Genomic DNA, 26415 nt, shown 5'->3' with positions numbered 1-26415 from the left:
ATGAAGTGAACGATTGATTGAATCACTTTGAGATAGAGATGGATCAGAGAAAATTGGAGATTGAAGCAATCGATCACCAAGCTACTGATCTAACTTTGGTATCTACAAACAAACAAACAGTAAAACAAATGCATCAGCGTTCATGATCTTAAAATTTGACTAGAAGTGTCAAAGGAGAGAGCGAACAACATTGAAAACGAAAGAAGCGAGCAAGGGATGGGTTTGAATGATTGAATCACTTTGAGATAGAGATGGATCAGAGAAAATTGGAGATTGAAGCAATCGATCACCAAGCTACTGATCTAACTTTGGTATCTACAAACAAACAAACAGTAAAACAAATGCATCAGCGTTCATGATCTTAAAATTTGACTAGAAGTGTCAAAGGAGAGAGCGAACAACATTGAAAACGAAAGAAGCGAGCAAGGGATGGGTTTGAACCTGTCAATCCCCATCCTTGCTGAGAAAAACTGTGGATCTTGAGCAGCCTGAACCTGTCAGTCCTGCACCACACAAAGCGAGCGAATGAAAGATAAAAAAGGGAACGAGATAAGGAGTTCGAAAGGGATTAAAGTGTTGGTTTCAGGGCTCAGGGAGCTCATACTTGAAGGACCGGTTGTTTGGCAGGGTTCTGAGTTGGACATAGCTTTGGGTAAACGGTACCGACTGCCGCTCAAACGGATCCGGTTTCAATAGGTTTTGATTAATGATATTGCTTTTATGTTTACACCTTTGAGTCTTGACTGGTTTAACGAGTTAAATCAGTGTCATATCTGTGACATGCAATAACATGTGACCTGATACTCGTGTGGGGTAAATCAAGCAAGATATCCAGGATCCTTTGTGAAATACAAGTGACAATGTACACACAGTGCTTGCGTCAGCACGTGAAATCCGTTGCCCTTCTGTTATTCCTCAACGAACTCATCCTTGGTGCTGTCTTCCCTTCTGTCTCCATTAATTATCACCTCACTTGAATCTTGCCCCTCTAAACCACCGACTATCTCAATGCCTCGTTTGACTCGTACCTCTTCTCGCACGAATGGTCCTGCCGAACAAACTGCCTCACAACTTAACACAGGTTCCACAGCTACCACTAATGCTCAGTCCGGAAGCAAAAAGAAGTCAAGCAAAAAATCTAAACGTGTCACTCAAACTGAAACTCATCGTGAGGAGAATGAAGATGAAACACACACCAACCAAAACCACGATTCAACAATCAACCAAGACGATTCAGATTTAGATGAAGCCGATAATCTCACAGTTGACAATTACACACAACATATGGACGCCTGGCCTGCTGGTCGTATCCGCACTGCTATCAAAAAGTACAAATCTTCCACTGGGACTCGAGCAAGCAGCGAAGTTCAAGCTAAGGCACAACTTGCCCATTTAAAATACGAGCATGAGTTGTTGATGTTAGCACTGGTTGATAAAGTGCAACTACGGATTATCAAGAAAGCAATGTGATTCATTTATTTTGTTTATTAATTCATTCACATGGCATGCTGATTGATGATGTTTCCGATTTGATCCAGTGACGAAGTCGCACCCAAGAAGCCTTCTAGGAACCTTGACATGTACCTAGCGTATGCAAAAGACGCTCTATCCTTGTCTAGTAAGTTTTTCTGGATTCTAGCTTTAGTTTTGAGTTTCTGACATGTGCAAAAGTGCCCGGAAAAGGCCAGGAAGATGGGGGTGTTCAGTTAGGCGAAAGAAACCGAATCAACTCTGATCGCTGGAAAGCTCTAGACGACGATCACAAAGCAATTTTCTCCCCGTCACTATTCTATGCCTTAGCTGGAGCGCCCAACCCGTTTGCACCGAGTGAGAGCAAAGATCTTGATGATGAAGATGAGGATGTTGGAGATATTTTTGTACCATTACCAAAGGTTAGACGATTAACTGTGGAAGAAGAGGCAAAATATCGACCTATATATGAGAAGATGGTGGACGATGAACGTGTTTCAGCTAACATCTCAAAGCCAAAGGCAGGCCCCTCGGATGGGCTCCTTCAAAGGAAGTCACTGCGAGCATTTCAAAAGCATGCACATGAGGTGAGTATCGTTTGTCAAACACATCTTTTCATATTTGTTTGTCCTTACCAATGCCTGATCATCAACTTGTCTAATATGCTTGTGACGTTTCTTTTTACTTAGCTTGCATGTCTAGCAAATCGCCTCAATTTTGCGTATTATCTTGTGGGATCAAGCACCCTCACTCCAGATAAATCGAACGAATTGGGATGGACAAAGGAGTTTACTACCCACCGACAAGTTGCACGATGGGCCAACAAGACCAGCGGTTTGGCTCGGGTTTTCGCTACTTACGCGCAAGGTTCTGCGATGGCTGATGCCATTGCAGAAGCTACACAAGGACCGGTAAAAAAACTCAAGAGGAAACGCAGTGAGAAGCCTCAACGCAGTGACATTGTCAAGGTCCGACTTGGGAGAATGCTTGTTCAACTGACCGGTATATTCTGATTTGATTTCACTTTACCTCTCTGTTTCGTTGGCATGAATATGTATTGACATGTAGTTTTGTCGTATTGACGTTTATTTTTGTCACAGTCAAGGCTCTTGGCCGAAAACCGACTCAATCTTTCCCCCTGATTGAAGACCCCAAGAGTGCTTTGATAAAACGAAAAGTCCCTGTTGAAATGGTTTGTTTAGAAGGTGTTACTTTGTCTGAGGAGGCCCTCATTTTAGGTTTTAAGAAAATGCGGACCGAGGATCGAGAAAAGTGGGTGGAAGACATCAAGGCTGGCCTTTTTCGTTTGAAAAACATCGAAGGAGTTGAAGAATCAGACTCTGAGGGAGTGGCTCTTAATGCCGAAGATTTGGCAGAGATTGAGAAATCAATGGATGAAGATCACAATATGAACAAAAAAGAAAAAACTGGTGGTAGTGATAGTGAAGACCATAATATGGAGGAAGAGGGGCAAGATGTTTGATTATTTCTCTTGTGTCCATGTTCTTCTATGTTGAAGTTGTTTTTTATAAAGTGATATTATTGAAATTGGAACAAATTTATTTAAATGTATTGAATTGATTTTTTGAATTTGATTTTTTCTTGAAATTGGCTCACTTTGAAATTGAGTTGTTTTTTGTTGGCTGTGACAAGTATCTTGATCCGGTGTGGGATTTCAACTATTGTGCTGAGCGCATTTTTGATATTGGATTGCTCAAAGTTTGATAGAATGAGAAGCAGTCAGACAGGTCTGTATATCTTGATTGGACAGCCTGGGTCTGGTTTTCTTCAATCAGACAAGTCTGGTAATTTGGGTATCACCAGACCTGTCTGAAGGTCCAGACCTGTCTGCTGTATGTCCATCATCCTTGGACAGGTCTGCTCAGAGCTGTCTGGCTGTATAGACATGTCCCAGACGGATCTGGATGCAAGACATGTCTGGACTTTTGTGTTGTTGTGGAAGACCACCAGACTTGTCTGACGCACTCAAAGTGTGTCAGACAGGTCTGGCTTTTTTTTTTTCGAAAATTTCAAGTCTTGGAAGGATTTTTTTTTAAATTTCTCATAGGCCTAATGTAGTTTCAAATGCACAAAAATGTGTTTCTTGATGGTGCAAATTCCAAACAATTTCTACCTTGAGACAAAATGTACAACCAGGATCTGTCTGGCTTATCTGGCGTATCTGCCATGATGCGTTTCGGAAGCTATCCGTAGGTAGTCGCACATTTAACTCCGGGTAGGTCCCGAAGGCTTAAGGCGCCACAGGTGTTATGGGATGAGGGAATTGAAAGAAACCACCAGCGAAATATGGATCCACACCGACGTGAGTCAATTACTTATGGCAAACGCGTGCACTGCCTTATTTCGCCCTCAAAATATTCCTCTTCGCTTTTACATACAGAAGGTCACTTGTGTCCTCAATGTGCAGCACAACTGCAAGGACGCACGCTGCGCTGTCACCAACACAAGGAGTTACCGGCTTGAGAGGACCGAAACTACAATGAAGCGCCCTGAGGTCACACACGCGGCCACCACCTCGTTTATCATCAATGCAGGTGCCCATTATTTTTCGGAATTTCACCGGGAGGTGACCGCCGCTGAGTGGGAACCCGTGACACCTTCAGAATGGTCACAATCGATTACTGAAGGTCTTTCGGTGTGGCACAAGAAATGTCAGCCTAAGGACCAGGATTCTCGTGGTGGGCGTGGCGTGAAAAGCGCGCCTTTGAGGCGCGCCCGGGCGTAGGCGTGAGGGCGCGCCCCAAAAGTTGAAATATGGGGTGGGCGCGCCCTTTCAGCCTGTTCTGCCGTTTTCGGGCTTTCTCGCTGTTTTCTTACACCCCACCACCTCCATTCATGCCAAAGGACAATACCGAGACACCATCTGAGTGGATCTCACCAACTGTAAACTTTGGAAACTGATGGAAAGGTTCCCTTATGTCGAAAAAATCAACACGGCACCAAAAACCGCAGGCTTGCTCAATGCCAGTATTGTAAAGTTACAATATTCAATTTTGAAAATTTCCATTGTTCTCCATCCAAGTAATAAATATCTGCAAGAATTTATCCTCAGGCTTCCCCTTGCAACACTTTTGACAGTTTTTTTGTTCCTTTTTGATTTTTTTTGATTTTTTTTAGTTTTTTTCCATTTTTTTTCGATTTTACGTACTCAAAAGGCGCGCCCTTGACGCCCCCACTATAGGCGCGCCTTTGAAAAGATTTAAAAGGCGCGCTGGGCGCGCCCTAAATCCAAACCTCGCGCCCACCACGAGAACCAGGATATGAATCCGGAAGATGAAGGAGATGAACCAGAACATGACAAGCTTTTGGGTGATCTTCCTTGAGGCCTGAAACATCAAAAGTCATCACATCAAAGTAAAATTTCTACGTAAATAGTTAAACATACAATCACCCCATCTTATTAAAATTTCTACGTATATAGTTAAACATACAATACCACAATCTTCTTAAATTTTTGACGTATATAGTTCAACAAACAATATCCCCATCATGTAGGGTATGAATAGTCTGCATGCGATTGGGTTTTTTAAAGAAATAGGAGAGGCATCCAAATACATGTCATCTCACGTGCCACACTCAGAAAAGTTCACTGCTGAGCCAGTGAACTTGTGAATCTACACCGGACGCTCATTCAGAGCTGCGGCTATTGCCGCGAAATCTTGTTTCAAAATCTGCGGAAATGTTTTGACGCCATCAAACACAAGCCGATTGAGGTCCCGGAGTGTTTTGTGGTACCTGTGAACCACCAAACAATAAAGCGCTGATTATTATTGTTGTGTTCTTAAATGTTGTGGTCTTGTTAACAATATTAAAAACAACCGACCTCTTTTGTTGGGTTTCCGGAATGGTTTGCGTAATGTACGTGATCTTTGCATCAACTCTTTGCCAAATTGGAGGCAAAGCATTGGCCTGCGGGTTTCTACAAACCATTTCAACAGCGATCAAACACTGTAAATGGAGGGTCTCAGTGCGGTCGCCCGTTTTCCACCATCTCCAGATGAGACTGACCATCAGGGCAATGCGGTCCATGTCTTGTTCCGTCAGTTTGCTGAATTTGGCGCCCGTAAAAGAGATTCAAATCTGCTCCTCCCAAAAACCATACCGTTTAATATTTGTTGGTTGGTATTCCACACGCAGATAATACTGACTTTGAGGATCAGGTGTGTGAGGTCTGGAACCACGCCGTTGTGGGTGACGGACACATTAAAAAGCAGCTGGAAAATGGATGGTCAGTCATTTGTTCTTTGCCATTTGGACCATCTCTGACTCACCAAATCACGCAATCGTAATCGCATCATGACCGCGCATTCTTCCACTAGATGGAGCACCTGAAAAGATCTTCTTCGGTTGGCTACCTGAAAACCTTTGGGAAAAGTTCGTTTGAATTCAGGCAGTTTGGCAAGATGCCAAAGCTGACCCTAACATATGTTTCAAGAGTAAAACATCAGTTGTTCAATTTCCACCTCATTTTCCAACAAAATAGTTGATTACTAACCATCAAGAGCCACTCAACACATGGCGTGATTTGCCCTTTATCTTTAAGATAATGAGTGTAAGTTTTAGTTTTCGAATCCAAGAAGTATCGTGTGATCAGGCACTTGATCACAACCTATGAAGGTAACTGCCAATCATGAGCTTCCGCACTTGGAACCGGGGTGGAACCGCTCACACTTACCTTCATCTTGATGTTCACGAAAGGCCTAGAGAGCTCATGTGCGTCCTCACTGATAAATGACCCAGGTGCTAGATTCTTGCGAGCCATGCGGAGCATGCTCGGCGGCGTCTGAGGGTCCTCAACAAGGTTGTCCATTGAAGATTGATCAGTTGCTGGTGTTGTCATCTGTTGCTTTGGGGGATTATAATGAGGATGATGAGTGCCAGAGAGACGCTGATGTCTCCACTCTTCCGCGCTCAATCCCCCCTTGTTTATTTTTTTTGGGGTTGATTCCTTTTGAGTTCCTGCCGAAACCCAAATGGCTTGGGTCCTCCACACTCCTTGATCCTTCTCGTTCATGCAAAGTGCAAGTGGACACACCGAGACGAGACTTTCACACTTCACAGGGGGTGAAAGTCCCTTCTGTGAAACACCCCTGGGGCACGTCTCTTGGGTGGCAATTGAACTTTTGTTTCAAGTCACCCACACCAATCTCCCTCGCAAACGTGCTTGCCGCTGTCACCCTCATTCCCAACAAACCCGTCGAAAACCGCCAATCGCCACATCCTTACTTTACCCTGCGTGGAATGGGATACGGTCAAGGCCTGCTCTAGATGTACGTAGGTACATCTAGAGCAATTCGGGGGATCAACAACCGAAGACCTTATGCAAGGTCTTCGGTTCTGACTAATTACATTCCTTGCTCAACATTTTTGCATCCCTTCAGCTTTATTCGATCTGGTGTTCGCTGCGAGCTTTGACATCGAGATCGTGAATGCGTGCGTGGATACCTTGTAAGGTCCAGTCGACTTATTATAAAACAAACTATAAAACCAATGCAACTTGATCGAGGCCTTTGTGACGCATCAGAAACCCAAAACCTTCCTCTACTCTATCTCAGGTGATTTCAGGACCATTTCCCGTGTTAATTCACTCCACAAGGTCCTCTTGCAGTTGGCAATTTTTTTGAACTGATTCCCTTTTTCCGGGTCTGTGTTCATAACCGACCAAACCGCTCTTTTTTTTAGCTGCACCGGTCAAACAAATCAGGCGTCTGTCATGAGCGATTGGGATGAGATTTTTGGAAGCGGAGACGAGATGGATGTGGAAGATGAGGAATTGCGTGTCCAAACGCTCAACTCCTCTACATTACGTCGTGAGCAAAGCAGCGTCTTGCGTCTTAATTTTAGTTTCTGTTTTCCGTGTGTATTCTGTTCTCATCCATCTACTCACCACATTGTTTCTCGCCGGGACTGTTGCGGGCCTTCAACCAGCCTCGCAAAGCGCGATGTCGATTGAATCTCCCCAGCCCGCGCCTGCTACCCTTTTCCGTCCCCCCCAGCAACGTGTCACTCCTGCCTCAGCACCTTCACGCCAGTCAGCCAGCCGCGCCAGTGTCAAAAAATTTGCCGACCTATTAAAACTCACCAAGGATAATCAAGAGGTATTGCAGAGGATGTACGATGTAAGATAAGAGCCTCAGCCATTCTAAGCTTTTATGGATGCAACTGAAAGAAGTTGAATATTGACTGTGGAGCAGATCACGTCGCCAGGTGAAGAGTATTTAGGGACGCTTTCCTACCTAGTGTTTGCTTTTCAAGAATCCAAAGGTCTCCCTGGGACAAAGTGGGTAGCTAGGCGTGTGATTCGGGTCAGTGTTGGCTCTCTCCGCTCACCACTCACAGGGGCAAAAGTAGATGCTCACATAGGTGTGAGCGTTGAAATTTTTGTGTTTTCTTCAATGTTTGTTCAATTTTGCTTTCCTTTTCTTTCCCTTTTCTTTCCGTTTTCTTTCCAATTTCTTTCCAATTTCTTTCTGCTTGTCATCTGATTATGTGATCAACAGGGACTGAGCAGACAAACTAAGCCTTCCTCAGGCCTTATTCCTGAGCAAAGAAGTCTGAGGAAGGGCTGATCCATCTGCTCAGTTTATCTCAGCTGCTCAGCTGATCCTGAGTGGCATTCCCTGGTTCAGTAGGCTTCAAGGGACACCACTTATGATTAGCTTAGGGGCTGAGCTGACCTGAGTATCCTCTTGACTAATTCTCCGCAGCATCCCTTGGATGGATCACATAGGTCCAGCCTTTCCTCAGGCTTCATGGCTCCAGAATGAAGCCTGATGCCCATCTGCTCAGCTATCCCTCAGTGGCATTCCTCAATCAGAAGGATCCAAAGGATTTCACTGCTCATTGGCTGAGGGGCTGCTCATCTAGTCCTCAGGGGCATTCCTGGGAGAAGGATCCAAAGGATGTCACTGAGTATTGGCTGAGGGGCTGCTCAGCTGCTCAGCCCTCAGGGGCATTCCTGGGATCAGAAGGATCCAAAGGATGTCACAGGGACTAGCTGAGGGGCTGCTCAGTTGATCTCAGCCCCTCAGTGTGAGCAGCTTTATCCAGGGGACATCACTTAGGATTAGCTGAGCGGCTGAGATAAACTGAGCAGGGGGATGGCTCTTTTATGAGGTTTCATTCCTTAGCAAGGAAGTCTGGCCCATCAATGACCCAGCCAGGGGATGATACTGAGTATTTCCTGAGCATATCAAATGGGACGGCCCCTGTGCAGGCCTTCACTAAGAAATGAAGCCTGAGGAAGGTGTAGTTCATGTGCTCATTGTAATTTTGACCAAATTGCTGAGTATTCAGTGACTCATGAGCTGATCCTGAGTACTCATCTGGACTCAGTTATTGCTCATCCAAGATGGAAATGAGCCTTCTCAAGAAATGTCAAGCAAAATGTGAGCAAAACAGGCTGATCACCTGAACACAACCAAAATTGTGAATTGAATGAATCTGAAAGAAAATGAATCTTTTTTGGAGACTTCAAGAAAGTCTACAACACTCACATACATGTGAGCATCAATTTTGGCCCCTGTGACTGTTTTCATTTTCTATTGTTTTAATTGACGTTTTCTTTTTGTGTGGTCATGTGAACAGGACACTTTCAAGGACCAGGTGGCCGAATTCATCTTACGCCCTGATCTGCAGGCCTACAGCAAGAGTGTCGCAGAGGATCACACCACGATGGTTCAAAGCTTGGAAGTGCTGACATTTGTGTGTAAAACCCGCTCCAAATCTTCCTATCAAGGTTCCTTTACGGTCGCTAATTACATCATTCTTGCAAAGAACTTTCTCAAAGGGCTTAAGCCGGAATTTGTAGATGAGCATTGCCCTGGTGATTATGTTGCAGGGGAGGCGTGTATTCCTGGCACTGTGATGTACTTGTTCATCAAAGAAACTTTGAAGAACCAGCGCAGTAGGGTCCGCTCAGCGGTGAGTTATTCCTGAGACCCACTGTCAAGTTGACCAGGCTGCTGATTATTTCCTTGCTTATCCATCAAGCTTCTGACCAACATCCTTGGTGTTGCCGAAGGGAGTGCTGTCAAGGTCCCTGCTTGCAAAAACATTGTACTGCAGGTAGGTCTCTTGATCGTTGACCTTTGTTTAGAGGACCAAACTGACTGACGATTCTATCAATGCGACAGGTGGCCAGAACGTTTCTCCCTGATGTGCGAGCTTTGGAAGACGGCGACGCTTTGACCAAGTTGGGACCTTCTAAGGTGAAGAGGATAATCTTCATGGTAAGCGTCCATAGGATTTCACAGGCTGGAAATCATACTTATGACAGTGTTTCCTTTGCTGCTGTAGCGATATGTTACAGTTTACTACTACGTCAACCAAACCGAAAACAAGAAGCGCTGCCAATGGACCCTCATGGTCGAGATCCTGGCCGAACTTTGCGAGAGACCAGCCGGCGATGCCTCGGTGTAAGTTTGTTTGTCAAGGAGATTGTGCGGCCATTCGCTTCTGACCTTACCGATTTGCATACCTGGCAGGTACTTTAAGCAAGTAGCGCGTTATGACCGAGAGGCTTTCACAGGCAAGCGCACTTGGGCGAGTATTAAAGCCTCCGGGGCGCTTCCAGCCCCCTTTGTGGATCAAGTTCTAGAAGCTGCTCGAGAAATTAACGCACTTGCAGCCCAATCGGGTAATGGTGATGAGGTTGGGGCCAGTACCTCTGGTAATCAGGTTTCAGGGGAGGATTTTGAGGCAGATTAAGACAACCCTTCTCAATGGTAGATAGATAGTTTAAAGAACCAAAATATGTTGTAGTGCAAATTATTGATGTGTTGACTACACCATTGTTTGTATCAATGTAAAGAAAATCTCTAAGCATAACCTCCGCTCTCTGCAAACCGTGATTGTGGACTCTGGAGTGAGTTTATGATGTGTTTGTGCGCTTGTGGTTGTGTATCTCGCGCGCGCGAGGGCGGAGGAGGATATGTGCCTGCCCTGGTGGTCGGGCGTGTTCAACCCGTCCACCTGACCTGGTGAGCAGGCGTGATAGGTGACACGTGCCGCTCACGAGGTGTACACGGTGCAACTCAGTGACATTTACGAGTTCACCGGGTAAGGGCTCACGTCGGCATCACATGCCAACTGGACGTCAAGACCCTGTATTTACTCCGCACGTGAATTTGACACGGGCACGCCCTGCAAACGGATTCCGCGTGAAATTCACGCGACAACCATTCAGTGGTGTACCAATTTGGAACTTTTGGGGCGTGCCTGGGCGCGACTTTTTTGCGCTTTTTGCGCCGCGCCCACAACATGATACATGGGGGTACACATGTATGAGCTTAACTAGATTTAACTATATATTGAGTGATTTATTGGTTTTTTGGCAAATATGCTAAGTATGTACTTAACTAACCGGGTTAGGTCTGGACACGCTGAATGGCAGTCGTGTCTAGGGATGTGACCCGGACCCGGACCCGCCTGGCCGACTCTGCCTGACAGTTCTCACAGAGCTGACAGTACGCTCCCGGGGCTTTCAAACCTCGCTGAAAGACGGTAAACTTGGCCCCGCAGAGGCATTGGGCAGCTCCGGCGCCCGACCTGGCCGAGGCGCCGGCCATGTTTCCCCCAGCTATATCTCACCAAAATCCGTATACAGTAGGGCTGTGACCCGGCCCTGGAAGTTCAGGGCCGGCCCCGGGGCTCGGCCCGGCCGCGAGGAAACCCAAGGGCCTTCAAAAATGGTTCAGAGCCAGGCAGGGCGCGCCCTGAACTTGAGGCCTAGGGGCCAGGCTCACGCTCACACCCAATGCCCCGATGCCTCGTGGCGCCACGGCAGGGCTCAGGGCAAGGGCCGGGGCCTCGGCCTCGGCCATGCCCTGGCCCTTCTGTGTGATTTTGTGTTCTCTGAGCCCGTTGTAGGCGAGCTGGATTTGTTCCGTCTTTGCGGCAATATCATGAAGGATGGTGGCATTATAATGTGTATAAATTGTTGAATTGTGCCATGTTTTTAAGGCCATGTGTGGCATAGGCCATGGCCCTGGCCATGCCCTGGGCCACGAAAAAGTCACCGGGTGTGAGCGTGAGGCCAGGCAGAGTCAGGCTTAGGTTTTGGGCACAAAAATCATGAGTTGTACAGCTTGGGAAGATCGGCAGCCCCGGTGCCCGACCCGCCCGAGCGCTCTCAGGGCGCCTTTGTAAGTAAAACACCTGACGTTCTGCGGCCCCGGGGCGCGGACCGCGAGCTCTCCAGGGGTCGCCGGGCAGACTCGGCCGGGCGGGGCCGGGTCCGGGTCGCAGCCCTAGTATACAGGGTGGGAAGATCGTATTCTGACAGACCTAAACCGTGATTGGACTTCTAGAATGCCCTGCATTGCCACTCTGGTGCGCCCTGGTTGGCCCTGCGCATATTTTGAAGGTACTCGGGTCTACCCAAGTCCGGGTTTGACACCGGGTCCGCCCCGTCACACTCAGGGCCGGGTCACAGCCCTAGTCGTGTCACATGCTTGTGACAGTGTACAGCTGTATACATATAGAAGGTGTGCATCAAATTTATAATTTGTGCGATGTCAGCCTATGTATGTCAGCTGATCTGATTGTGATGATCACCAATAGAGTTTTTGAATGAATTGAGTCTTTTCCTTTTAAAATGGCCTTTAAAATAGTCTCACACCCTGTGTTGTGTGAAATGTGATGGAGATTGACGGTTTGGCAAGCTGTCGGCGTTAGAATTCCCGACTTTTGAATCAAGATGAATATCAAGATGATGCCTACCACCTGATGCATTCCATAATATCTTTTGTATCTATGATAGTACATTTGTATTCCCAACAAGGTCGTAACTTTTCCTCAGACTACTATTTCAAGTTCGTTCCGACAAGCAAGCAAGGAAGGAAGGTTTCATCAACATCGATCACTTTTTCGCCATACGATTACCTCTTTCCGGTCCAACCTTCGATATCCCTCGTTCACCACCCTTCTTAAATGTTTAATCTACCTGCGGTATCGTCGCCTGCCCTTTCCTGCTTAACTCCCGATGTGCCAGAGACCAAGAAAATCCGCCACCGCACACCTCGTGCTTGTGACACTTGTCGGAAGACGAAGGTAATGTGATTATAAATATGTAATGCTTTTTGGTATCTCCTCCAGCTGACATGAGGGTTGCTTTTTGTTAAAGATCAAATGTATCATCTCTCAGAATGATAAATCCACCTCGTGCGAGACTTGTAGACAGGCTTCTCGGCCGTGTACGTTTGAATCTGGCGGCATAAAGCGAGAAAAACCTCCAGCTAAACGGTCTGCGACCATCTCTTGATATGTATATCCGAGTTCTGGGAATTGGTCTAGTGTGGCGCAAAAGTTGTGATGCTGATTTGTCGCCTGTTTTTTGATAATGGCAGTGATATCACGCAGCTGAATATGAGAATCAAATCCTTGGAAAAGGTCTTGGGCGTATTAGCGCCGGATATCGACTTGAGCGTACTGCCTCGTTCCACCAAACAAGCCCAGGCGATAATCGACAGTCTCAAGAAACCAGATTGCCATCCTCCCGAGGCTTCGACAAGAAGGCTTACTTCCGCTGATGCGACGAGCGTATCTCAATCAATTCAAACCTATGATCCCTTGTCTCAACCGAATACCAACACCCTGTTGACTCCCAAGGGTCAGGCTGATACGTCTTCGGGTACAAAAAATTGCAAACAGGACGATGTTACCTGCTCAGTATTTGAACGCTGCACGCAACTTCATCATCTTCGTCATGCTGCCAATGATCAACTCTATCCTCCTGATGGTTTAGCAGAATCGCTTATTGAGCTTTACTTTCAATGTGTACATCCTCATGAATGCATACTTCACAAAGGTGAATTCATACGGCATTACAGCCAAGGTCTAGCTCAACAAGACTACTCCTTTCGAGCGCTCTGTTACGCTGTCTTTGCTGCTGCATCACGCTTTTCGTCCGATGACCGAGTCACGTCACCAAAGGAAGGAAACAGCGGCGAAAGACAGACCGCTGGGGCGCTCTACGGTGCTGCTAGTGGCTTTTTCATCACTCCAATGACCCTACCATGTACTCTATTTGATCTACAAGCCATGGCCGTGTTATCGTACTTTCTTATTGGATCTTGTAGCCCGATGACCGCATGGTTCTCGGTCCAACTGTTCTTGAGGAGAGGTATGCGAGCTCATTTGATCAGATCTTGTGGATTTATATTGATGTATCAATGATTCTCACACAGCGCAAGATGTCGAAGCTCATCTCGAGAGCAGTTTGCATTGGTCAGCCAACATTCTCACGGACCAATTGAGAAAAAGGGCATATTGGTACCTATATGGGAGGGACGTCCAGCTATGCATTTCGTTGGGGAGAGCCTCATGGGTGCGGCAGTCGGCTACTATTGGTCCGTCAGATAACTTTCATTTTCTTATTCTGCGTCACTCATTGACTCTTTTACATAATCACCGTTTTCAGATCATCCTCTCATGATCGATGATGAAACTTTGAGTCGCCTTTGCCAAGAGCACATAGGTGAAGTATCAAGCGACGCCTTCAAAGATTTTGCACGTAGCCAGACACCTGGTTGGATCGCAAACAAAGCCTGCTACACACTGCGAACCAAGTTTGGGGCTCAGCTCAAGATGTTGTGGTCAATCAAGGTTGTCCCTGAGAGTCAGGCATGGGACTGGGATCAGAATCTAGTGAAACAGATGGCGCATGCCATTGATGCTCACATTCAACACGAGATACCTCTAGGCGCGAAATGGAATCCGCACGCAACTAATGAGTCTGACCTCGTACTCACTTCTCGATTGCAATGGTCAGTACATTTCAATAATGCGTATAACGACATGCGTATGTTCTGATAGGTGAATGATGTCTTTTCATTTGTCGGTGGCCCAGCTTGGCATCATATTTTCAAATAACCACACATCGTCACTTGGTTCCTAGTGATCCTTCGGAAATAATAATGTGTCTAGCCGCATCCCGAACTTTGCTCGCGGTTTTGGATAACCTCAGGTGTCGTGGTCTACTTGAGCTCACTGCCACCTACACGCCATACTTTGTTTGTCCCATCCTTCGAATCACTTTGGGGACTCTTCTCAGCACTCATGCATTTTTATACATCCTGCCTATCTCGTCCTACCAGATCACCCCGGCTGCTCTTACATTTCTATACTCTGCATGCACAGAAAGCAACTTGTTGTCAATCACTGAAAGAGAAGCTTCATGGGCGGATTTACATCGATGCAGTAATATCTTGGGAGCCTTGGCGCGAACGTATGTTGACCAACCTATGCTGATCTGACCGCTCGTGATTTGCATCAAGTCAGACAGTCTAATCTAACATCTACCGTCAATCATAGCACATTTCAAGCTGATAAGTTACAGGCCTCTTTGAGTCGCTTGGTGAAAATGTGCATCGATGAACAGCTTTTTCCTGGCATGGCAACTCCGACCTCACCTGAATCAAAACGTGATATCCTTTCTATAAATCCTGCCCTCACCATCGGCGACCCAATCACACCCAAGCTGCCTGATTCTACAACGACAATCAACAACCCGGACGTTTTGTCAAGCGTGATGTCATCTCAACCCGACCTCTTCAATACTCCGGTCCCTAAGCTTGATGCATCGTTTTTTCAGTTCCCCGGAAAAGGCTTTCAATCATCTTCGGCATTATTTGCAACCCCTGAATGGCTAGCAGTTTTGGAGTCAGTACCTCGACCTTCGGCTCATGAATTAAATAACTTTTTGGCACCATCTGCCAACTCCTTGACGCATGCGACCTATGCTTGAAAAGACCTTGGACAGGACAATCAATTTCGCCTTTTGCAAACATCCACGGCTTAATCATATATGTATTGCATCTGGTTTGGTCTCGTGATGCTAGCTGAAATTTTTGTGCAGTTTCCTTCTGGCATGATACAAACAGCAAAGCAAGGGTCCCTTACTCTGATATGAAAAATGAAGGTCTATTGCACGTATGTAATATGCTAGATTTACCTTTTAGTTCTAGGCCTCAAGATCTCTGGTATCAAGTCTCGAATTGATTAAAAATTTGTAAAAGTGATACTTGCCTCTCTCTATGATTCACATCGTTAACTTCCTCTTTACCATCATCTTTATCTTTCTATCTTGGATCTTAGCTAGCATTTTTGTTCTTGGTGTCTGAGATACGTCAAATTGTGATACAAATTCTTATCATGTCTTGAGCGTTTTTATCTACATACTGCATGTGTTCTATCTGTATTAATTCTCGCATTGTCTGGTCTCTTCTGTTGTAGATCTCATCCTCCAACAAATTCTAATTTCTTGAGCTCTTCTATTTCGAAAATTGTGGGTGAATTCTTGAAGGAACTGTAGAGCACTGAAACAAACTCGAAGGCTATATTGTACACCTATGGAAATTGAAATTTGAATCATCTCAAATGTTTTAGATGAAAGGTGAAAACACCATAGATTGGGCATATATGCTAGACGTGCTAAGAGTCCAATCCGAGTATAACTTGGTACAGTCGGTGATTAGCGACCGTAGTTTAGGTTTCGTTTCACTTGAGACAACTTGAAAGAAATGACAAGGTGAATTGGAGACTCAACAAATGGGAAAGAAGAGAATAGAAGAGAATAGAAACCGTAAAATAGTTGAAAGTTAAAGCTGTAGATAAGGTAGGAAAGATGACATCAAAGCTTATGAGCAAATGACATCATAGTTCTCAAAAAACGGCAAAGCTGGCAACGGGCATTCAAGATGGATCAGGACCCCCACGTTATATGCACTTGCAATAAATGATATCTGTTTGATCAGAAAACAAGTTTTATGTTGACATTGCAATATGCCCTCTTTGATCGAGCTTGCACTGCATACATATTTGAAGACATGACAAAAGGAGGTATCAAAGTACAAGAGCTGGTCTCGATCTGTATCGATGCGTTCAGAAAACCACCATGTGTCCCCCGAGGGCTTTGTTCTAAGGTCTATCTCTACTGACATCAGCTGCCAAATATACATCCCATCAGCTAAAAACAAGGCAAGTCATATATTTCGATCCAGGTGAGCTTTCAATCTACGTTTTATTTACAAAAAGAGCTCACAATCCGGAGTAGAAGTTTAACAACATAGGAGCCTGCTCTTCCAAGAAAGACGATTGAATATTCAGTGTTGATAGTATCGATGATATGCATTGCTGGGTAAATACTGAAACCTCATCAAGACAAAAGAAAACGATGAAAAGTGAAAAGTACAGGGGAGATATGCAAGTAAAGAAATCTATACCAACACATTTCCAGTTCAAAACGCACCATGAAGCGAAGAACATTCTAGAGAAGACATAGGCTGACATTCCAGCCCAAAAAATACACAAGTCCAAAAGACGTGTAGAGACTATTCATAACCAAGAGAACATGTACCTAGAAACGCAAGTGAACAGTGAGAAGAGATATGATATATGCATCGAATAGCTTTCAAAGAAAATCAGTTGCCAAGTTAAGTAAGGATCCTGGATTTATCACGTATCAAATTCATATACAAGGCGACTCGAGAGAGTTGTACTTCGATCTTCCTGTCCAGTAAGACTGTCTGGAAACACGAATGAGACAAGCGTCATGGACAGAAAGTAGCGGGACATTTGAAGAGGGCAATGGGATAAGATGAGATTGTAGTTGGACGTTTTCCAGTGATCCGTCTCATTTGATTGCAAATTTGGATTTGTCGGGCAGCCAGGTTACCAAATCGGATCTGTTTCTTTATACAATAGCACGCTCAGCCCAAGAAAGGGACTTGAGCAAGTAAAGAATCGGAAATCGGGGTTATCAGATCATAGCTCGCCGGCGATGGATTTGACGAGTCGTGGGTCCAAAAATCGCACGAACTTCCAGGGAATTGAAACAACCACGAGTCTAGCTGAGTAGAAAGATCAAATTGCCGAAGGGTTGGCGGCAACGAGAGAGAGAGTTCAGGAAGATTATGCAATTCAGCCCTAGGAAGTGATGGGTTAAAGATTTGTGGTCCCATCTCAAGGCTCGAGAAGGCCCTTTTGCTGCTAAAGGGATCAAGTGTTGAGTCAGGAGATAGGGTACTGGAGTCACGCTTGGTTTTTTCCAGCAAGTCCGTCGAGCCCGGGAAAAGTTGTTCGTCCATGCAGGTCTGGACCATATGATTTAACGACGTTTTGAGCTTCTCGGCTTGGAATGTACTAGTCACCGATCAAAGTTTCGATCGAATATCGGGGAAACGTCAGCGCATGAGATTGTGACAAGAGAAAAACCTCAGTCCACAAGAGTATGAGGACTCACGTAGCCGCCAAGGAATCCAAGATATTGATGCATCGATGCACGTCCGCCCAAGCATTGGCTCTTTCACTGGGTGACATAGTGGAAGATCGTGAGTTCATGCAAGCGTGAATGAATGTGAGAGCGGCCGGCGTGATCTGATTAAAATGATAAAGGGATCAATCAAAACATAATTTAAGGATGATGAAGACTGCAAATCGGCTAACTAGATACGGCGTGTAATGGGCGGTAAGCTCGAGTAATCCGCGGCTCATGAGGTGATCCAGAATGTCCACGATGCGGCTGGATGCCGAGATACACACTCTGATTTCCTTCGGGTCCGTACGTATCAGATGACGGTGAATAAGGATTTGCTGGTATGACAGCGCGCTAGCATCATTTGATTCACCACAAGGAAACCAACACCTCAGAAAAGGAACTCCAATGATCTAATTGACAAAATCAATACAAGTACTGACCATTGAAATCTGGCAACGTTGAGAAGATCTACTTCATCATGAAATTCTGGATTCCATCTAGCCCCATCCGGTGTCCCGCACCGGATGTATGTGTCGATAGACTCGGCGATCTCGTTTATACGAGTTCGGTCCCAGTCCCTTGACTTATCTCCAGGTACGGTTTTGAGGGACCAAAGTTTTTTAAACTGACGACCGAAGAGTGTATTAAGATTATAGAGAGCATGGTTGGCCTCCAAAGCAGGAGTTGTGAGATAGAGAGTTTGTTGTTTTAAAGCAACCTGCTGGATAAAGCCAAATTCTTTGCCACTATGTTCCTCGCAGAACTGAGTTAGGCGCTCGTCGTCGATTATGAGAGGATTAGCTAATGATCGAAACATTTTGATACAGAAAGACTTGCTCAGTTATCACTGATCAAAAGAAAGCCATCCCAAACGTAAAGGACTCGAAGACATACTGATAGTCACGCTAGAGTTTCTCATGGTAGAGAGTCGACCAAGCGCTACAGAAAGTTGTGCCTCGCGGAAGAAAAGACACCAGAAAGCACGTTTGCGGAGTTGATCTTTCAAAAATGCAGTCTCCCATCGCGGGGTACCTGCGGTGTGGACGCCTTCACCGAGAGCTATACCAAAGCCAGTCAGTCAACCAGCAAGATATTAAAAGACTAGTGTCGTGAAAGAACAGTTGAAGGGAGTCAACATGCCTCTTCTCAGGAACGTTCCTAAAATGAACCAAGCCGTCATTGGGCTACAGGCGCCAACAAGAAAATATGACAACACCGACATAGTCTGTAAATCGAACAGGGTACAGGGTAAAGTCAAGGGAGTTATGAGGGGAATGACAGCCGCGCCATAAAGTGCTCCAGCTGCTTGTCGATCAACAAGAGCTCCTTCCTTGGGAGGCGCTACTCGGAAGTCGGATGAAAAACGCGACGCAGAAGCGAAGATAGCATAACAGAGCGCTCGAAAAGAGCAATCCAGCTGAGCTCGCCCACTCTTATAGTGCCGCATGAATTCTCCCCGGTGTAGGATGTATTCATGAGGATGGATCTTTTGAAAATAAAGCTCAATGAGCGATTCAGCAAGATCAGGCGGTGGGTAGTATTGTTCATCTGCCAAGTTACGAAAGTGCAAACATTCCACCCAGCGCTCGCTGATTGGGCGCTCCGGATTGGAAATGAGATTTGCATGATTAGGTTCACCAGGATCGTCGATGGCTTCCCAGCCCTCGGGCAACGAGCTGCCTTTGGACCCAATCTGATCAAGATAAGACCCAGCAGGTAATTGGAGTTGAGCCATGGATTGTACCATCTCTTCCATACTGGTTAAACAGTCGAGTATAGATTGAGATTGGATAGGCTCCTTCGGGCTGCATTTCACGTTCATCTCGGGTTTGTTAAACCGGCTTGAGTTGACCATGGTACGAGCTTGATCGGCGGTACGTGGTAGCGAACTTAAATCGATATCAGGAGCTAGTTTGTGAAGAGCGTATTCCAATACTCTGATCCTTGCATTGAGTTGTTCAAGATCACTGTAATTGATAGGGTTTGTCCGGTATCAGAATCTTTGATCTCAACTCGCTGTGTACAAAGTTCCGCTCAGTTCGGAAGCTGAAAGGGTACCGACTGCTTGCTAGGAGGCCTTTCGCGCTTCACGCCGGTGTAGTCAAAGGTACAAGGACGAGAGGAATTTTTGCAGCTGGCGCATGGTGCAGAACCAGACAAGATACATTTGATCTATGTTGAGTATGACGCAAAGTGAATCATATGAGCTTATCAGAGTAAAACAGCGCAGATGGGTTGAGAGGATATATGTAACCTTCATCTTCCGACAAGCATCACAGGCGCGATGATTGGTTCGCTTAGAAGGCTGTTCATCTCGATGTGCCTCTGACATTTCAGAAAGATTCTTGGATAAACAAATGATTGAATGTCCGAATCCGGGATAACGAGATTGAGTGTGATGACCGATGGTTGAATATATGTATCTCGAGCAATGAAGACGGGATCTCGAGTTCAAGGCGAGTAAGAGAAGTGGATGAAGTGGATCGTTGAGTGATAGGATATAATCTAAATCGAGTTTGTTAATCGAATTCGCAAGATCATGGTTAGTGAATAGGAAATCGAAATGGTAAAGCAAGTCAATGGATTTAATCAATCTGATCTGAATATATACACCAAAATGTATGCTGACACTCACTCAACATATGTACAGACATACATACATATGTAGTATGTAATTCACACGCAGCTCATCAACACATGTAGCACAATTCAGTGTGTTGCTATGTTGACTCTTTGAGGAATACAATTGATCAACCATCCTTCAATGAAGTGTGATGATGAACGCAGTCTTGACTTGAAGTCCACCTTGAAAAACTCAACTGTCAGCTAACGTATGACTATGTACGGAAGAGAAAAAAATGGTACTGAACATCAGAACATTTAAGTCATGTCCACTTGTATTTTTACTGTGCAAAAGATTGAAAGAAAGTCAGTATGCATTTTGCACAAGATAACATTCTTGAAATGTTCTTTGGTTGATTCTTCTCAGTTAACTTTCACTGGGGCGTAACAATTCAATGTGTAAGACCAGAGCGGAATCTTGCAGGTTGCAATCACGTATTGTTATCATGAATATCACCTTTTGTTTGAGCAACACAAGCTGATTTTACTTTGGATTCAAATCTGAAAGATTCCATTTCATTTTACAGTTAAATCAGAGGACCAAATAAGCAAGGCACCATAAAGACGATATTCATTTTGAACGGTTATGTACACAACACAATGGATATAAAGAGTATGTACTAAAAAGAAAACAGTGGTCAGTGGGACTTTCACTTTGATATCATTGTCAAGGACCACAAGTTCAACCTTTCCAATAGAAAAAGACATCATTGATTTCCAAAGTTTGATTCATGCCAAGGAAAAGTTGGACTTCTCTGAGTAGTCGAAGCAGGAATAGAACTTTGAGATACTTGGGTAGTTTGTATATAGTTCGGAAAGACTGGGGTGTTGAACATCGATGAAGAACTTCCAGGGAAAAGAGTTGAATTGACTGTTGGAAAGCTTGGAGTGGGATCTAGGTGAAAGAAGGAAGCGTCAAGATGGAGTGGTGGCACAAAATCTTCATTAAATCCAACATATTCTCCTCTAGCTTGAACCGGGTATGATCCTTCAGCGGTAGGCGCATACCATGCCTCGGAAAAACTGGCAGGGTCGGGTGGGTGTATGTCAAAAGCTGAGTAGGAGAGGTATGATGCTGCGTTAAGCTGCTCGGATGGATTTGAGTACATCCCGCCGCACTCTCGAGGGATGTGAGGTGATGAGGGACTTGTCAGACCTGCAGTTGAGCCAGCCCCTGCTCGACACTCGGGAGGTGGCGCATGACCAGGTAGGTTTGTCTGGTCATACAAGGCGCCGCTTGGAAGTGAGAGCAAGTGGTCAAGGATTTCTTCAAATCCTTCCATCGAAGTTGGTTGTTTTGTGGGATTATGATGTGAAGCAGATGATATTGAGGTCGAAGATTGGCTCGTAGTATAAGGATTAGCCATTGGCACTCCGCATGGCTTCGTAGTTTGCTGATGCGCCGGAACTTGCTGATTGCTAGCGAATATGTTAGGAGTTGATTCACCAACATTACTCCGTCTGGTTTTCTCGCTAGCAGTCGCTTCATCTGTCATAGTTGAGCGAATTTCTTCGATGCGATGGTTGACTAGCCTACTCAGGGATTCGTGCAGCTGCTGAGCTAGAAAATATCTGACAACAAATAGCAAAAAGGCATGTTCAGTTCTCAAACCACTTCAATCAATGAAGGAAACTATCAGGTAGGCCTCACTTAGGAGCCATTGCAGAAAGGAGATTGATAGCCCGATGGACATCAGCCCATGCCTTCAGTTTCTCTTCCCTCGGAATTTCATACTCGCGACGACATGCAGCATAAAGACATATCAAAGCAGTAGGGAGTATCTGAAATATCAAAAGTTAAGGTTACTTAGGAAACAGTGTAATCAAGTTTAAAGAAGCTGGAACTCAACCCTGTAGGGTGCCCAATGAGCCGTTAAAGCTAGTAAACCTCTCTTATGAAGTTGATCAAGGATATCAAGATTTGTGCTAGCTGCAGCCGTACAAACTTTGATCTCTTGGGGGTTATCATTCAAAAAGTATCGATGTGCCAGCATTTTGATATTGAGAACAAAGCTACATAGATTGATGTACACAGGCAGATGCTGGTCAGCTTTCTGAACCTTGTGTGTGAATCGGTTTAGAGAAATAGCACACCTATTGAGAAAGGCTGTCCAAATTAGACTTTTATCATCTTTTCTGTCAGGGTTCCATCTGGCCACTGAAGGAATCTGATGTTCAATGTAATGATCAATTTTGGCAGCTAGATCTATGAGCACAAGCTTTGGAGAATCCCACACGTCTGAATCTGAACGAGGGAGGACTTTGTCAGGTTTGATTGAGAAGATTTTGAGAAAGGGAGCTGCAATAGTCTTCCGAAGGCTCCAATAAGCCGTCGCGCAAGCTAAGTACGTATCACCACTCATTTCCCAAGACATGTTTTTGTATCGTTCTTGATCCTTTGATGTTACTTTCCCCGGATGTTCGGAGTGCATCTTGGTCAAGACCTCGTCTGGGATGAAGAGAGGTAGCTCTAATTTCGAGGCGCAGTTAGAAATGTGTCGGCTTCATCGTCATAGACATATCTTCACTCACGGACTGTCAACTCTAACTCCAGGATGGTCGATGACCTTCCAAGAGACATGCAAAGCAATCGTTCAGAGACCACCATGTACCAAAACGCGCGTTTTCTTAGCTGGTCCTTGAGGATTGAAGTGCGCCAGCGAGGCATCTCCTCTACATGTACCCCTACATCTTGAACTGGAAGATAAAAGATGATATCAGTCATGAAGCTTGTAGGAAAAAGTCGTGTGCTTAGTTGAATCTTACCGCGTCTAAGCCACGAGCCAATAACTAGCCAAGCTGATGTCGGCGTACACATCGAAAGGTAATAATGAGTAAGGATTGCCATGGCTTGAAGGTCGAACAGGGTACAAGGAAGTGTCATAGGAGATATCGTTGTGACAGCCGCAGCAGCATAGCGGGCTCCCGCGGTTTGAGGACTAGCTGGTTGATCCGGTAGACTACACAACACGCGCTCGTCGGTCGAATGAGGTGAAGCAGCCGCGAACATGGCATAACACAACCCTTTGAAGGTCAAGTCTCTGTGGATCAACCCAGAACCATATAATCCAAGAAAGTTTTCTTGGTGGATCACAATTGTGAAAGGATGAACGTGCGAAAAGTATATCGATATGAGAGAGTGAGCGAGATCTGGAGGCGGTAAACTTGTGTCCTGGCTAGTCATTGCTCGATGCCTCTTTTCGGTCAAGCGTTCAGCTAAAGACCGAGATGAGTCTTCAATCATCGAATCGAGGTCTGGGTCGTAAGAGGCACTCTGAGTGAAGGAGGTAGAGCCTAGAAAAGGCAGATTTCCCGTTGATCCAAAGTAACGACCTTCGCGCAAAGTTAAGTTGGCTAAAGCTTCAGTGGCCTCCTTCACCGTCGCTTGTTCAGGGTCAGTAGATAGTAATTCTGCTGCAGGTTTGTCGGAACCTTCGAGCACCGCAGCCAATTGAGGTCCACGCCGACTGAGCGTCGCATTCGCTATCCGCCGAGCTTGATCGGTAGTTCTTGGTAATGCGTGTAGGTCGACATCGGGGGCGATATGACTCAAGAATCGTTCCAATGTGTCAATTCGTCCTTGCAGAGCTTGAATATCTCTATGATCATCTGCGATAAGTGAAATTGCTATCAGCGAAGGTTGATTTCAAAACGCTCACTTCTTCGTGGGAGGCCTTTCGCGTTTGATGCCAGAGTCCTCAAAGGTGCACAATCGTGCTCCAAGAATACAAGCTTCGCATGCGTGGCTCTCCAGCACACATTTGATCTGCCCGTGATTTGGATGAAGTTTTGATCAACAAAGTTCGTATGCTTCAAAGAATGGAAACCAAAAGTACCTTCATTCGCCGACAGGCATCGCAGGCACGAGATATTCGCTGACGAACCCGTTTCAGCACAGGCTGTCCGACCGAGCCGGGGTTGTTAGGCTGGCTAAGAGAAGTAGAAGGAAGCGAGGGCCCTGGATGAAAGCGATCCGCCTCTAGTTGTCTGAGAAGCGCCAATGTTGGAGGAGTCTGACGAGCCATTGGATCCGGGATGCAAAGTCCGGTCGGCAATTCAAGAAGTTGCGATCTATTGCGATACCTGAGACGTCCGTAAGACTTTCCTTGAGAATGTACTTTGTTTTTGACCTGTTAAAGTTCAGTAAAGTATGTATTGCGCTCAAAGTGGCTGAATCGGAATGTGTCGAGAGGGGTAAGGGCTTCTGGTAATTTCGAAACGAGATCGGGAGGCAAGTTCAAGTTGCGTCAGCGTGTAGCGGTAGAAGACTGCAAAGTAAGCGTCTTCTATCTAGCCAGAAGATGAAGCCCGGATAATATCAGAGCAGTCTGAAAATGTCCTTTTAAGGGTGTATAACAGGTTATAACCTTGGGTAGTTCACCTCAAAGACCCTGCATGCGCCGAAAAACTCAGAATAACATCAAACCAGAATGTTGATCCAAGGGAAGTTTTATATGTTTTTATAGGGGCAAATGACGGAAAGTAGGCGTCATAGAACTCCGTGGGTCACAAGGTACTCGATTTCTTAAAGGATTCATCGAAAAGCTTATCAAAGCATCAAAAAGGTTATCAAAACACTAGGTCTTTTGGCGCCCAGCCGCCCCGTAGCTCAGGGATCTGCCATAATCAAAGCTATCATACTAAATCAACATTGTGTCACATACCACAAGAACAGTTGGGTACGATGGAGAGTGGCCGCAATCGAGCTCAGTCTACATTTATTAGGTGTATGAAAGTGGGGAGTCCAGGCGGAGCCCTACCGCAGTGTGACTTGAAATCAAAATGAGAGGGTAGGGCTCAGTAGGCAAGGTGCAAATGCCGAGCAAGTCATAACAAAAAGCTCAGACATGGTATTTTTTTAGGATCCCGGTATCCCCACCACCCCCCCTTGGTAGCCCCACCACCCCCTCCCTTTCACAGCTAGTGAAAGCCTTACTTACCAGTGACACAAGCTGTGACAATTGTCCAGCCACACTGAAAGGTCCCTGGATTTTGTTTTCTCAAGTTTGCTCGGTATAAATAGCACTTAAAACAATTTTAAAGCACACATCAGCTAATCAACCTTCCCAAAAGCATTTAGCTTCTACTGGTTCACTACCTCCTCATGAATCAAAAAATTTGATACCAACTTCTAGAGAATTTGATGCGACTACTAGTTTGGGTTACTAATTTCCTTGGTCTTGGATTGGTCGTGCATATGAAGATTTTTAAGATTTGCATCATGCTGTGGGTCTTCAAATGTATCACTTGAGTTCGGGCCTCTTACTTCAGTAGGATTCTTTTAACTTTGTTTACAACTTTCTGTCCTTTGTCTCTGATAGCTCTTTTTAGCTGGCACAGTTGATGACACTCTAAAAAAATCGATCGTTCTGGTACATCGATTTTGAATTGGTCTGACTCACTGATCTTCAATCTTGGTTTTCAATTGGTCGTCTTTTTCAATTGGTCGGAGTAATATTGATTCAAGTCATCCAGTTATTCATATTCAATACTTGATTCTAATTGAATGATGGAATCACTGAGCCAAGAGGATCTTTGGTGAGCAAACTTGAGAAAACAAAATCCAGGGACCTTTCAGTGTGGCTGGACAATTGTCACAGCTTGTGTCACTGGTAAGTAAGGCTTTCACTAGCTGTGAAAGGGAGGGGGTGGTGGGGCTACCAAGGGGGGGTGGTGGGGATACCGGGATCCTTTTTTTAAGTGAAGGACCTTTTCCGTTTATATTCGAGTACATAGATTGTCACAGCACAACCAGCCACTATGTAACACAATGCATGGCCTGATCATTTTCTTTTCCTCCATCACTAGAAAATTTCAATGCCTGCCAAATCTTAGCAAAACCCACACTTACCAAGTTTGTAATCAAACAACCGTCAAGAATGTGGTCTGACACTAGCTCAAGGCTAAACTTGAACAGCATAAAAACACTCTCAGTAAGTTTAGGCTAAGAGAGGGTAGACCCGGATACAAGACTACTGCTTGACTGAAGTCCAGAGTGTCAGACTCCTTTGATCAATCAGATGGCCCATTTAGGGGATACAAAG

At 45.3% G+C, this 26415-nt stretch overlaps 7 protein-coding genes across 7 annotated transcripts; 4 read left to right on the top strand and 3 right to left on the bottom strand.

Annotated features, from left to right (window-relative positions):
- Positions 1–1284: 1284 nt before the first annotated feature.
- On the top strand, positions 1285–2953 carry MELLADRAFT_109639 (uncharacterized protein; the record flags this gene model as incomplete). Its single annotated transcript, XM_007413779.1, has 5 exons — positions 1285–1466; positions 1539–1618; positions 1672–2057; positions 2160–2406; positions 2571–2953. 5 exons carry the CDS (start codon positions 1285–1287, stop codon positions 2951–2953), a joined length of 1278 nt encoding a protein of 425 aa, XP_007413841.1.
- A 2152-nt stretch (positions 2954–5105) lies between these two features.
- MELLADRAFT_109638 (uncharacterized protein) lies at positions 5106–6775 on the bottom strand (the record flags this gene model as incomplete). The annotated part of the gene is made up of 7 exons (XM_007413631.1): positions 5106–5226; positions 5315–5439; positions 5640–5705; positions 5763–5909; positions 5987–6100; positions 6167–6611; positions 6723–6775. 7 exons carry the CDS (start codon positions 6773–6775, stop codon positions 5106–5108), a joined length of 1071 nt encoding a protein of 356 aa, XP_007413693.1.
- A 429-nt stretch (positions 6776–7204) lies between these two features.
- MELLADRAFT_109637 (uncharacterized protein) lies at positions 7205–10200 on the top strand (the record flags this gene model as incomplete). The annotated part of the gene is made up of 8 exons (XM_007413780.1): positions 7205–7301; positions 7420–7610; positions 7686–7796; positions 9079–9414; positions 9484–9558; positions 9627–9722; positions 9790–9908; positions 9978–10200. The coding sequence occupies 8 exons, from the start codon at positions 7205–7207 to the stop codon at positions 10198–10200; spliced, it is 1248 nt and encodes a 415-aa protein (XP_007413842.1).
- Positions 10201–12638: 2438 nt separating this feature from the next.
- MELLADRAFT_65893 (uncharacterized protein) lies at positions 12639–13668 on the top strand (the record flags this gene model as incomplete). The annotated part of the gene is made up of 2 exons (XM_007413781.1): positions 12639–12686; positions 12787–13668. The coding sequence occupies 2 exons, from the start codon at positions 12639–12641 to the stop codon at positions 13666–13668; spliced, it is 930 nt and encodes a 309-aa protein (XP_007413843.1).
- A 1153-nt stretch (positions 13669–14821) lies between these two features.
- Positions 14822–15889, top strand: MELLADRAFT_72654 (uncharacterized protein; the record flags this gene model as incomplete). The annotated part of the gene is made up of 1 exon (XM_007413782.1): positions 14822–15889. One exon carries the CDS (start codon positions 14855–14857, stop codon positions 15236–15238), a length of 384 nt encoding a protein of 127 aa, XP_007413844.1.
- Positions 15890–18593: 2704 nt separating this feature from the next.
- MELLADRAFT_109634 (uncharacterized protein) lies at positions 18594–20081 on the bottom strand (the record flags this gene model as incomplete). The annotated part of the gene is made up of 4 exons (XM_007413630.1): positions 18594–18808; positions 18995–19716; positions 19812–19921; positions 20004–20081. 4 exons carry the CDS (start codon positions 20079–20081, stop codon positions 18594–18596), a joined length of 1125 nt encoding a protein of 374 aa, XP_007413692.1.
- An 862-nt stretch (positions 20082–20943) lies between these two features.
- Positions 20944–24630, bottom strand: MELLADRAFT_117440 (uncharacterized protein; the record flags this gene model as incomplete). Its single annotated transcript, XM_007413629.1, has 8 exons — positions 20944–21943; positions 22023–22153; positions 22222–22384; positions 22466–22841; positions 22904–23068; positions 23138–23980; positions 24031–24137; positions 24208–24630. The coding sequence occupies 6 exons, from the start codon at positions 23613–23615 to the stop codon at positions 21079–21081; spliced, it is 2178 nt and encodes a 725-aa protein (XP_007413691.1).
- Positions 24631–26415: the final 1785 nt, after the last annotated feature.

This window comes from Melampsora larici-populina, assembly GCF_000204055.1.
Source record: "Melampsora larici-populina 98AG31 unplaced genomic scaffold MELLAscaffold_38, whole genome shotgun sequence".
Taxonomy (NCBI): Eukaryota; Fungi; Basidiomycota; class Pucciniomycetes; order Pucciniales; family Melampsoraceae; genus Melampsora; species Melampsora laricis-populina.
The sequence above is the reverse complement of the archived record's forward strand: the minus strand, read 5'-3'. Positions and strand labels throughout refer to the sequence as shown.